Below are 14,174 nucleotides of genomic sequence, written 5' to 3'. Positions count from 1 at the left end.
CGTCAGTCCCTATACCAATGAAGGACTGCTGCAGTATAGGGCAGCGGTCAGCAGTAGTGCACGGCAACCCTATGTATTGTGGACCGATAGCGGTCCTTACAGAACAGCAGACTGTACCGCACTCAAGCCTATGTACCGTAGCACCCTATACCAAGTTACCAGTCCTTATAAGAACTTTTGTGGACCAAGCAGGTTGTGTATTAGTGTTTAGCAGACTGTACGTCAGTCCCTATACCGCTGAAGGACTGCTGCAGTATAGGGCAGCGGTCAGCAGTGGTGCACGTCAACCCTATGTATTGTGGACCGATAGCGGTCCTTACAGAACAGCAGACTGTAACGCACTCAGGCCTATGTACCGTAGCACCCTATACCAAGTTACCAGTCCTTATAAGAACTTTTGTGGACCAAGCAGGTTGTGTGTTAGTGATTAGCAGACTGTACGTCAGTCCCTATACCAATGAAGGACTGCTGCAGTATAGGGCAGCGGTCAGCAGTAGTGCACGGCAACCCTATGTATTGTGGACCGATAGCGGTCCTTACAGAACAGCAGACTGTAACGCACTCAGGCCTATGTACCGTAGCACCCTATACCAAGTTACCAGTCCTTATAAAAACTTTTGTGGACCAAGCAGGTTGTGTGTTAGTGTTTAGCAGACTGTGCGTCAGTCCCTATACCGCTGAAGGACTGCTGCAGTATAGGGCAGCGGTCAGCAGTGGTGCACGTCAACCCTATCTATTGTGGACCGATAGCGGTCCTTACAGAACAGCAGACTGTACCGCACTCAAGCCTATGTACCGTAGCACCCTATACCAAGTTACCAGTCCTTATAAGAACTTTTGTGGACCAAGCAGGTTGTGTATTAGTGTTTAGCAGACTGTACGTCAGTCCCTATACCGCTGAAGGACTGCTGCAGTATAGGGCAGCGGTCAGCAGTGGTGCACGTCAACCCTATGTATTGTGGACCGATAGCGGTCCTTACAGAACAGCAGACTGTAACGCACTCAGGCCTATGTACCGTAGCACCCTATACCAAGTTACCAGTCCTTATAAGAACTTTTGTGGACCAAGCAGGTTGTGTGTTAGTGATTAGCAGACTGTACGTCAGTCCCTATACCAATGAAGGACTGCTGCAGTATAGGGCAGCGGTCAGCAGTAGTGCACGGCAACCCTATGTATTGTGGACCGATAGCGGTCCTTACAGAACAGCAGACTGTACTGCACTCAGGCCTATGTACCGTAGCACCCTATACCAAGTTACCAGTCCTTATAAAAACTTTTGTGGACCAAGCAGGTTGTGTGTTAGTGTTTAGCAGACTGTGCGTCAGTCCCTATACCGCTGAAGGACTGCTGCAGTATAGGGCAGCGGTCAGCAGTAGTGCACGGCAACCCTATGTATTGTGGACCGATAGCGGTCCTTACAGAACAGCAGACTGTAACGCACTCAGGCCTATGTACCGTAGCACCCTATACCAAGTTACCAGTCCTTATAAGAACTTTTGTGGACCAAGCAGGTTGTGTGTTAGTGATTAGCAGACTGTACGTCAGTCCCTATACCAATGAAGGACTGCTGCAGTATAGGGCAGCGGTCAGCAGTAGTGCACGGCAACCCTATGTATTGTGGACCGATAGCGGTCCTTACAGAACAGCAGACTGTACCGCACCCAAGCCTATGTACCGTAGCACCCTAGACAGACCAAGTTACCAGTCCTGATAAAGAGCTTTGTGGAACAAGTGAGTTGTGAATGATTAGCAGACTGCAGCAGAAGGGCAGCAGTCAAGTATAATATTCTTTCTATATTTGGAAGAAAGAATATTATACGTGTACAAGCCTATTACCGTACCACTGATACCAGTCCTGAAAAGAACCTTTGTGGAACTAATAGTAACAGCAAGTCTTTAAAATTATCCTCACTGCCTGACACACTGCTTCCTGCCTGTCCCTATACAAATTGGCAAAAAAGAGTAGGCTGGAACGATTAGCTGGAACAGCTCTTTTGTGGACCTGATAGTAACAGCTAATGATGATGATGATGATGATGATGAAGAAAGACTAATCTGGCTGAGCTGTCCCTAAAATAGCAGCATACAGCGCTCTGTCCCTTTATCTAAACTGACAAAAGAAACTCAGGCTGCTGACCTAACACCTATACCAGTCCTGAAAAGAACTTTTGTGTACCAAATAGCTAGCGTTTTCTCTGTCCCTACTCCACACAGGATCCTTTCCCTACAGTGACAGAAGAAAGAATGTAAAATGGCCACCGGATCGGGTGTATTTATAGGTTAGGGGGAATGTCCAAGTGTCCATGAGCTGTCATGTCTCAATTGGTTGTCCTGTAACACATGATAAACGTGTCACGAAAGGTTAAAGTTCTTGTATACATTAAACACGTAAGTCCGCCGGGGCGAACGACGGAAAAAGGCGTTCGAACCCGCGGACGGCGAAAGTCGGAAATTCGCCGCGAAACGACCGCCGGGCGAACCGTTCGGCCATCACTAGTGACAACCTCTCTTTGGAAGAAAAGAAAGGTTAATGTTCCGCCTGAAGTTTTGTATAGCACAAAAGCATTCAGCAAAGCCAATTGAAATAAGTAAGCAGACACTTTTTTGTACCAGCGTCTGGTCTTACGGGAAGTTAGATACGGCGCCAACATCTGGTCATTGAGGTCCACCCCTCCCATATTTTTGTTATATTCGTGGACACAGAGGGGTTTCTCCACAATACCAGTCGCCGTAGAAATTTGGACCGTCGTGTCTGCATGAAGGGAGGTAAGAACGAAAACATTCTTATTATCCCTCCACTTCATAGCGAGCAAATTATTACACCGATAGCAGGCTCTCTCCCCCAGCCTAAGACGGGACTCTACAAGCCGCTGGGGAAAGCCCCGGCGATTAGGTCGCACGGTGCCACATGCTCCAATCTGATTATCAAATAAATGACTAAACAGTGGCACGCTGGTGTAATAGTTGTCCACGTACAAGTGGTACCCCTTTCCGAATAAGGGTGACACCAATTTCCACACTATCTTGCCAGCGCTTCCTATGTAATCAGGGCAGTTCTCCGGCTCTACGTAACTATCTTTACCCTCATAAACCATAAAGCTCCATGCATAGCCTGTGGCCCTGTCACAGCACTTATAGAGCTTGACCCCGTATCTGGTACGCTTGTTGGGAATGTACTGTTTGAATGACAAGCGACCAGTAAACTTAACCAGGGACTCATCAACGCAGACAACTTTTTGGGGAGTAAACAAGTCTGCAAAACGTTGGTTGAAGTGGTTTATGAGGGGCCGAATTTTGTAGAGCCGATCGTATTCAGGGTCTCCACGTGGACGACAAAGTTCATTGTCACTGAAGTGCAAGAACCGCAAGATCTGCTCGTATCGTTTCCTGGACATGGAGTTAGAGAACACGGGCATGTGGTCAGCCGGATGCGTGGACCAATAAGCCCGCATCCGCATAAATTTGTGTGTGCCCATGTTGAGGGAAAGGCCCAAAAACGTCTTAAATTCGGAAACCGTAACTGGTTTCCAATCTCTGGCAAGAGACGGCAACTGGGGATTAGCGGCGATGCGTTGACCAGCATATAAATTGGTTTGGTCCACAATAGATCTATAGAGATCTTCCGTGAGATACAGAGAATAAAAATCGAGTGGCGTAAAATCATCTGTATCCACCTGAATACCGGGTTGGGCAGTGAATGGGGGAAGTACGGGTTCTGCAGAAGTGGTGGGCACCCAATCAGGATTGGCGAATTCTGCAGGAAGGGCACTATGGGTACGACGGGCCTGTCTTTGTCTTCTTCTTGGTGGCAGCGGGACACTACTTGTGCTTGCCACCTCGCCAGCTTGAACTGCACTTATGGGACTCGCCACGTCACCACGTGATACTGCAGTGCTGGATGTACGTCCAGGGTGTACTAGGCCGCTGGTGCTTGCCAGTTCACCAAAAGGATGAGCGGCGCTAGTACTGGCTCTATACTCCATACGAGGGACTTGCGGTTCCTGCACCTCAACAACATCAGAAAATCGGGGTCGGGTACGCCTGACAATAGCAGGGACCTCTTCTTCGTCGTCAGAGCTATCTGACATGGAGGCGCTGTCCTCTACAGGTTCGTATTCTGAGCCTGAATCTGACAGATCAGTGTCTTCCTCTTCACTATCTGTCATGCTCAGAAACGTGTAGGCCTCTTCACTAGTGTACCTTCGCTTTGCCATTTTGGGCTCTAAATTTAGGGGTACAGTAGTGAGACTCACAGGTAAAAAAGCACCTAGCCTGTCAGCGACTGTATAAAACGCTACCAAAAAAAACTGTTAGCGATCGCAGGGATCAGGCCTGACTCTGCGAACGCTGCAGTTATGTGTGTTGTGTTTTGTAAGTGACAGTGATCGATCGATACTGCACTTGGGTGGGCTGGGCTGGGCTGGGCTGGGCAGAGGGGCAAAACGCAGGTGCTAGCAGGTATCTGGGCTGATCCCGCTAACAATGCGTTTTTTTAGAACCCTAAATTGCTGGGCACGCTAGTATAGATCTGATCAGATCAGATATTGATCTGTTCGGATACTATACCACTAAGGGAGGTGTATGCTTTGCGCGTGTGTGTTAGCGGTGCTGGCACTAACCTAGCACTGCCTGGGGCGACGCAGACCCTTTCTGACCCTAAAACCAAATTTATATCACCCGCCGGGTGATCAGGGGTTAAAACCTTTATTGGGTATTTATATGGGGGTACCTGAAGCTTTATAAAAAGCTGACGGGGAACCTAAATAACTAAATAACTAACTGGCTAACCAGCGTCACCAGTGACACTTATGCAGCGATCGCTGGTGAAAGGGTTAACTCTAGGGGCAATCAAAGGGTTAAAACCTTTATTATGTTATATATCGGGGTACCTAACGGTATAAAAACCTGGCGTTGAACCTAAAAAAAAAATAGCTTCCTAGCGGGACCAGTGACACTATTGCAGCGATCAGAAAAACAATCGCTTAGTGACACTGGTAAAAGAGGGTGAAAGAGTTAACTGGGAGGGCAATCAAGGGGTTAAACCTTTATTAGGGGGGGGTAGGGGGCTACCCTGGACCTAAAGGGGCCTAACACTAGCTGCCCTGACACTTTTTACAGTCACAACTGACACTAAATGTAGTGATCAATAAATAAATGAACACTGCATTAGTGACACTGTGACTGGGGGGGGGCGGGGGGCCGATCGGGGGGGTGATCGGGGGGTGACTGGGGTGAAATGTGTGCCTGTGTGTACCTATGTGTCAGTGGACTGTTGGTGCACTTACTTGAAGGTCTTCACTCCTCGCTGTCCGGTTCAAAAAGACCGCCACGAGGAGTGTGACATCACTTCCTCCTCCTGTGTTTACATTTTCACAGGGGAGGAAGTTCGTCACTGGCCAGGAGCGATCGAGAGGGGATGGGCGGAAACCAACGGCCATCCCCTCATCGCCGATCGCTCCGGCACCGAAAGGGACCGCCGTATCTAGCGGGAGGGGGTCCGATCGGACCCCCCACCCGCTAGAAGGCAATCACGTACATTTACGTGATTGTGCCTGCCCGTGCCATTGTGTTGACGTACATTGGCAATACGGCGGTCCACAAGTGGTTAAGCGGTTAAGTATTAATGTATTTACGACATACAAAAAAAGCACTTTAAACAAAGCTATCATCCATGTCATCATCCATGTCTGTGGCTATAGGCACTTTCAAAATTCACAACAGATGCACTGAAAAGAGATCAGATCTTGCCAGCCGGTGTTCTTTCAAAAGAGCTCACTTCAAAATCTACAAGGTTTAGGAGTGTGTCTATGGGAATGTTTGACCATTCTTCCAGAAGCGCATTTGTGAGGTCAGGCACTGATGTTTTTCTTTCTCCTTTTTGAAAAAGCACAGAGCTGAGTAGACGTAGCGGGTAAATGCAATAAATTCCATATTTGATATGTACAGTATCTCACAAAAATGAGTACACCCCTCACATTTTTGTAAATATTTTATTATATCATGTCTAAACCGCTAGCAACAAAAGTGAGTACACGCCTAAGTAAAAATGTCTAAATTGGGCCCAAAGTGTCAATATTTTGTGTGGCCATCATTATTTTCCAGCACTGCCTTAAACCTCTTGGACATTGAGTTCACCGGAGCTTCACATGAGTCCTCTTCGACTCCTCCATGATGACATCACAGAGCTGGTGGATGTTAGAGACGTTGCGCTCCTCCAACTTTCGTTTGAGGATTCCCCACAGATGCTCATTAGGGTTTAGGTCTGGAGACATGCTTGGCCAGTCCATCACCTTTACCCTCAGCTTCTTTAGCCAGGCAGTGGCCATCTTGGAGATGTTGGAATACTGCCCTGTGGCCCAGTCTCTGAAGGGAGGGGATCATGCTCTGCTTCAGTATGTGACAGTACATGTTCGCATTCATGGTTTCCTCAATAAACTGTAGCTCCCTAGTGCCGGCAGCATTCATGCAGCCTCTGACCATGACACTCCCACCACCATGCTTTACTGTAGGCAAAACAAACTTGTCTTTGTACGCCTCACCTGGTTACCTCCACACACGCTTGACACCATCTGAACCAAATAAGTTTATCTTGGTCTCATCAGACCACAGGACATGGTTCCAGTAATCCATGTCCTTTGGCTGCTTGTCTTCAGAAAACTGTTTGCAGGCTTTCTTGTGCATCATCTTTAGAAGAGGCTTCCTTTTGGGATGATAGCTATGCGGACCAATTTAATTTGATGCAGCGTATGGTCTGAGCACTGACAGGCTGACCCCGCACCCCTTCAATCTCTGCAGCAATGCTGGCAGCACTCATATGTCTATTTCCCACAACATCTGGATATGACGCTGAGCATGTGCACTCTTTTTTGGTCGACCCCGGCAAGGCCTGTTTTGAGTGGAACCTGTCCTGTTAAACCGCTGTATGGTCTTGGCCACTGCGCTGCAGCTTAGTTTCAGGGTCTTGGCAATTTTCTTATAGCCTAGGCAAGGGATATGCAATTAGCGGACCTCAAGCTGTTGCAGAACTATAAGTCCCATGAGGCATAGCAAGACTCTGACAGCCACAAGCATGACACCCAGAGGAAGAGGCATGATGGGACTTGTATTTTTGCAACAGATGGAGGTCCGCTAATTGCATATCCGTGGGCTAGGCCTTCTTTATATAGAGCAACAATTATTTTTTTAAGATCCTCAGAGAGTTCTTTGCCATGAGGTGCCATGTTGAACTTCCAGTGACCAGTATGAGAGAGTGAGAACGAAAACACCAAATTTAACACACCTGCTCCCCATTCATAACTGAGACCTTGTAACACTAACGAGTCACATGAGGGAGGGAAAATGGCTAACTGGGCCCAATTTGGAAGTTTTCACTTAGCAAGTGTAATAACTTTTGTTGCCAGAGGTTTAAACATTAATGGCTGTGTGTTGAGTTATTTTAAGGGGACAGCAAATTTACACTGTTATACAAGCTGAACACTCACTACTTTACATTGTAGCAAAGTGTCATTTCTGCAGTGTTATCACATGAAAAGATATAATAAAATATTTACAAAAATGTGAAGGCCCGGGGTGTACTCACTTTTGTGAGATACTGTATTATTGTTAGTGGTCAAAAGTTTTTGAAGTGTAATACATAAGGGCATATTGAGAATCTGTGGATTAAATATGCATTAGTCCTTGTACAAACGGTCGGAGATTCCGAAGGAATGTGTCCGATCGGACCGTTTTGTCGGATATTCCGACTGTGTGTGGTCTGCATCGGACTGTTTCCGTCGGAATATCCGACGGACCAACTTTTCCAACTTGCCGGTAAAATTTTCAGACAAAATGCTCCGATTGGACATACTCCGATCATGTGTAGCCTACTCCGACGGAGAAAGTGCCACGCATGCTCAGATCAAATTCCTAGACCAAAGCTATTGGCTACTAGCCTGAACATAGTCCCGTCATAAGGAAATAACGCCATCACGTTATGTACAATCGGATTTTCGGACAACTTTGTCTGACCGTGTGTATGCAACAGTTTCGAACAAAATCCGTCTGACAAAATCCGTCGGACAAAATCCAACGGATTTGATTGTCAGAATGTCCGACCGTGTGTACAAGGGCTCAGAGTATATGAAAATTCATGGTTCTGTATTTTAATCTGTCACTTTAACCACTTCCCGACCGCCGCACGCCGATGTACGTCGACAGAATGGCACGGGCAGGCATAAGGGCTTACATGTACGTCCTTGCCTTCCCGCGGGTCGGGGGCCCGATCGGGCCCCCGCCCAGTGCCTGCGGCGGTCGGTATTCGTTCGCGAGCGATCCGGGATGAGGGGGCGGCCATTCATTCATGGCCACCCCCTCGCGATCGCTCCCGACGAATAGAAATCCTTCGTCACATCACTTCCTCTCCTGTAATGTAAACACAGGAGAGGAAGTGATGTAATCTCTCCTCCGTGTCGGTATTTTTCGTTCCGACACCGAGGAGAGAGGATCGGTGAGTTGCACCAACACGACACTACACAGTAGAACATGCCAGGCACACTCACACCCCCCCCCCCCCGATCACCCCCCAAATTACCCCCCCAATCACCTCTGCACCCCCAGTCACAGTGACACCAATGTCATTTTTTTATTTTATTTTTTGCATTGGTGTCATTTGTGACTGTAATAACTGTTAGGGCAGTTAGGGTTAGCCCCCTTTAGTTCTAATGTACCCCCCTAACCCCCCCCAATAAAGGTTTAACCCCGTGATCACCCCCCGTCGCCAGTGTCACTAAGGCTGGGTTCACATTGCAGCGGTTTATGAGAACGAATGTGATTCGCACCACACTGCAGTGCAAATCACATCCGATCTCTGTGCGATTCGAGTTCAGCCATACAGATAGTATGGCTGAATTCGCGCCGCACCCGCCGCACCCGCCGCAAATTCGCACGGGACCCTTTTTTTGGCCCGCAGCAGAATCGGATCGCATGGGTGTTCACACCATGCGATCTGAGTTTGCATATCGCACTGCGATGTGCGAACTGATCTGGGGGTGTCATTAACATTTCACTGACACTCCCAGCAGTTCGCATAGGGCAGTGTGAACTGCCGCCGGGAGGCATGCGATGCGGGAACCCGCCGCGGATTCGTGGCGTTCCCGCATCGCTCCAGTGTGAACCCAGCCTAATAAGCGATCGTTTTTCTGATCGCTGTATTAGTGTCACAGGTGACGCTAGTTAGGCAGGTAGGTATTTAGGTTCGCCGCAGCTTTTTATAGCGCCAGGGACCCCCATATACTACCGCATAAAGCCCCCTGATTGCCCCCTAGTTAACCCTTTCACCAGTGATCACCATATAACTGTTACAGGTGACGCTGGTTGGTTAGTTATTTTTTTATAGTTTCAGGGCACCCGCCATTTATTACCTAGTCTCACTAGTGTACCCCTAAATTTAGGGGTGTCTACTTTCCAAAATGGGGTCATTTGGGGGGGGGGTTGTGCCATCTTGGCATTTTATGGCCTTCAAAACTGTAACGCCCTTAGAAAGCCTGAAGGCGGTGCTTGGTTTTCGGGGCCCCGTACGCGGCTAGGCTCCCAAAAAGTCCCACATATGTGGTATCCCCGTACTCAGGAGAAGCAGCAGAATTTATTTTGGGGTGTCATTTCACATATGCCCATGGCATGCGTGAGCAATATATCATTTAGTGACAACTTTGTGAAAAAAAAAAAAAAAGTTTGTAATCTTCATGCAACTTGTGGCAAAATATAAAATATTCCATGGACTCAACATGCCTCTCAGCAAATAGCTTGGGGTGTCTACTTTCTAAAATGGGGTCATTTGTCGGGGTTTTGTGCCATCTTGGCATTTTATGGCCTTCAAAACTGCAATAGGTAGTGAGAAGTGAACTCAAAAATTTACGCCCTTAGAAAGCCTGAAGGCAGTGCTTGGTTTTCGGGGCCCCGTACGCGGCTAGGCTCCCAAAAAGTCCCATTGTCATTATTCAATCGCTTGAGGCAAAAAAATAAAATATTCAATGGGCTCAACATGCCACTTATCAATTTCCTTAGGGGGTCTACTTTCCAAAATGGGGTCATTTGGGGGGGTTTTGTACTGCCCTGCCATTTTAGCACCTCAAGAAATGAGATAGGCAGTCGTAAACTAAAAGCTGCGTAAATTCCAGAAAACGTACCTTAGTTTGTAGATGTGACAACTTTTGCGCAAACCAATAAATATACAATTTATTGACTTTTTTTTTACCAAAGACATGTGGCTGAATACATTTTGGCCTAAATGTATGACTAAAATTGAGTTTATTGGATTTTTCTAATAACAAAAAGTAGAAAATATCATTTTTTTTCAAAATTTGCGGTCTTTTTACATTTATATCGCAAAAAATAAAAATCGCAGAGGCAATCAAATACCATCAAAAGAAAGCTCTATTTGTGGGAAGAAAAGGACGCAAATTTTGTTTGGGTACAACATTGCATGACCGCGCAATTACCAGTTAAAGCAGCGCAGTGCCAAATTGTAAAAAGACCTCTGGTCATTTACCAGCAAAATGGTCCGGTCTGAAAGTGGTTAAATAAAGAATTATAAAAAAAAAAAAAAAAAAAAACCTGCAGGCCATTTTTCAAATTAGTTGCACCTAGAGTAAATATCATATTAATCTGTGTTGTATGTAGACATCAATAGAATTGGCCTATACATGTACTATTAGTAAATCAACCACTGTATGTCTGAAGGTTGTTTTTGTTCTTATATGGTAGATGCTAACCTATATACAACCTAACCTTTTATTGTGCTAGATTGATAATATAAAATATACAACAATCAGGGTATTTTTTTAAAATCTTTTCTATCCTTTTTTTTAAGTAATGATAGTAGAACTAAATTTTTTTATGTTTTTGTGTATTACAGCTCTGACCACAATGCCAACAATGTCGCTTATCTTTCTTCTACTAACCACAACATTGTTATTATAAACTGGATAAAGATCAACTATTCAGGAGTTGGATATCATTTTTCTTAAAATATACCTGATGTATCTATACGATTATATTCATTTTCTCAATGGACCTTCGTAATCAAATCATATGAAGCAAGGACTGTCTATATTGCTCCATAGCATCCATAACATTCCAACATGTCCTTTTTAAAATAAATTATTTATTTAAATGCATTTTAATACATGCAAAAAAGGGAAAATGATTAATAACGTAAATTCGATTTTCATCCAGGTGGTAGTTACTGCAGTCTATATGATATCGTATAATGTATTAAAAGCATGGCAAAAGCATTCATACTGTATAACCTTACCAACATAAACAGAGCTATAAATATCAATGGTGGGAATATAATAATCCCCAAGAATTGGAGTAAAAAAGAAAATGCTCTGGAAAGAGACACTTGGCTTTTGAATACTCGAGACCTACATGTTTTGGCTGAACAATAGAGCCAGTTCTTATTTCAGACACTGGTAAAAAAAAACTAAGGCATGTGGTGGTTACAAATTACAGCAAGGGATGGAAGAAAGAAATGTTAATACAATGGAGATGGGAATTTTTGCAGCTAACGATAAAAAATATTTTGCATTGTACTGCAATTGCATTTGTACTTTTAATAATTAGAAAACTGTCAGTTAGAATCAGATATCTAAAGCCTCCATGGAAATTTTACTGTTGGCAGATTAATCAAAGATGATTTCTGATTGCTTGCTATAGGTTATTGCACTTCATATATCATCATTGTGCTTTGCAATATCTTGCTAAATAGGGTTTAAATATATTCAAATAAATATAAGCTAGACTGTATATTGCCTAGTCTCATGTCTCGGGGCCGGTTCACACGAGAATCACACAGAAATGCAGTCCACATTCCTGTGCGATTCCTATTTGTTCCCCATGTGATTCAGCAGCCCATTAATTTGACTGTGTTTGGGGTGCCATTAACAATGTATTGGCACTTACAGCAATTCGCAAAGGCAGGGCATCTTGAACACAGTGTGGTAAAAGCACATGAAATGCGCTTTTCCTGCACCACGTTCTGTTGTGAACTGGCCCTCAAGGTGAGTCTTATTAATGAAAGTAACAAAGAGTAGACATGTGCATTCGTTTTCGTCCGAATGCATTTTCGTCCGAATTTCAGGTATTTTCGTTTTCGTTTTGACAAACGATAACGAAAGTGCAGAATCCGAAAAAACAAAAGATCCGACATAAATAAATGCTTTATTTTCGTTTTCGTTGTTACAACAGTTCGATATAGAATAGGAGATTCGACGTGACTCTGACAATAACAATCTGTCTATAGAACCTGTGGTCAAATGTGCCTAACCTTACCTCTGACACTGTGAGACTTAGACCATTCATTCAACATGAATGACAGATTCGACAAAGCAATGAAAAACACACACGTTTATAATAATATTCGACGGAGCATCAAAAACTGTACGACGCTGCAATCGTACATTTCCGGAGTCAAATGCTCCGCCTATAGGCTATATAGAGTTTAGCAGCTCCGTCGAATCATCTTTATACATTCGAGACATACCATAAGCCTTCAAAGACAGATTCGACCGTAATTCATGTGGATTTTCGGACGAATGCTATTTTTGAACGAAAAACATAATAAATAAAAACTAATTTCGGGAGTAACTAAATAAATTTATTTTTCGGACGAAAACTAAATTCCGAAACGAAATATTTCACTCTGCACATGTCTAACAAAGAGTAGATACAAAAGTAACAATGTCTGGTGTTTTTTTAAGGCCCTTTTCAGATGAAGTAGATCCATCCAAGCGGAATCTGCCTGCTCAGTGGGGGATCTCTCTGTTGATCCCTACTGGGCAAGTGGATGACAGGTCTGTGTCCTCTCCACTATGCAAAATGGGCACAGCCCCGTCTCCCCTATGGGGCAGTTGGATGGAAACGGACTGCATTTCCATTCGATTGTCATCCAATTCGCTGGACGGATGGTGAACGTATCACCATATGTCTATTTTTGGCAGATTTTATCGGATCGGATGCCTGGCGAGTGTGTCAGCAGACACATGTCTGCTGACATCAGCTGCCCCATAGAGAACAATTGGTGGTCCAATTGGGTCCACCTGAAAAACTGACAAACAGACCAGATCAGTCCACTGGTGTGAAAGGGGCCTAAAACTGTGTCAGGCAGTCTGTTTTTTTACAGCACAGCTACTAAATAGATTTTCTCCAGGGTCTTTGTTTTTAGAAAATATATGTGTGTAATTTTTTCCGGTGGGTTAACTGAACTTACACACGATATTTCCTTAGCACTGCACTTGTTGCCAACAGACAATGATTACATTAAATCAAAAGGGAATAGAGTATTGTACTAGTATGACCAGAATCTGTTATAGAACACTGATATATAATTGTGATTGTAATCAGAGATTTGTGTATACACATGTATAAAAATGAAAAGTAAAAGTCCCAGAGGTGAGTTGTACAATAGAATAAATGAAATGTAAAAGTCTCTGGCTGGCACTGCTCGTATGAGTAAGGATGCCTCTGAAGTGGGCTGGGGGAACCTGAACTCTGAAACAGAAAGAAGGGACGGGACAAAAGAGCCACCAATAGTGTAGTACTGTATATGGAACAATGGACAGGAGAACAAAAAAATAAATAAAAAAAGATAATGCACTGAAAAATCAGCACAGGGAACATAATCTACAGTCAGTAGGATGTGTCCCTTGTGCAGATTTTCCTTATTAGACGTTTTTTGTTGTAGCAAGAGTTACCATAACTAAGGGACTGTCACAGGAACCCAAATATGCCTGCCATGTCTAAATGCCAAGTACACACTACAAGTGGGTTGCACAAAAAAAAAATACTGGCAGCTCCAGCCAGGAGCCGGTGTACAAACCATGCAAGGTTAGTTCAGCAATCTCCCCCCTGAGCTGTTGTGTTCTGACAGGAGGGACATCAGCTGAGAGTGCTGATCGGAAGTCGGTCGGCTTCTGGTTTTTCAGCATGCACAGCTTCTGTAAGACAGACCGACATACACATGGGCAGAATGTCGGATGGTATTTTTTGTACCGCCAAATGTCTCCTGACATTCTGCCCATGTGTATGGCACTTTGGAATAGAGGGCAGGCAGATGATTATTAGCTCTACCACCTCCATTCATGTATACTGTTGTAAAAAGTCCAAAATGCAGCGCTTCAGATTGTCGTTAATAATA

General features: G+C 44.8%; 1 protein-coding gene across 1 annotated transcript in view; it reads left to right on the top strand.

The window, feature by feature from the left end:
• Nucleotides 1–11,154, top strand: part of LOC143934467 (uncharacterized) — a 43,262-nt gene extending 32,108 nt beyond the window's left edge. Inside the window, exon 4 of the mRNA XM_077458118.1 lies at nt 10,893–11,154. Within this exon, the coding sequence (XP_077314244.1) occupies nt 10,893–10,957 (65 nt within the window). The 3' untranslated portion in view covers nt 10,958–11,154. The remainder of the gene's footprint in view (nt 1–10,892) is intronic.
• Nucleotides 11,155–14,174: the final 3,020 nt, after the last annotated feature.

Source organism: Lithobates pipiens, unplaced genomic scaffold (assembly GCF_037356315.1).
Source record: "Lithobates pipiens isolate NorthernLeopardFrog02 unplaced genomic scaffold, aLitPip1_a1.2 Scaffold_27, whole genome shotgun sequence".
Lineage (NCBI taxonomy): Eukaryota > Metazoa > Chordata > Amphibia > Anura > Ranidae > Lithobates > Lithobates pipiens.
The sequence above is the reverse complement of the archived record's forward strand: the minus strand, read 5'-3'. Positions and strand labels throughout refer to the sequence as shown.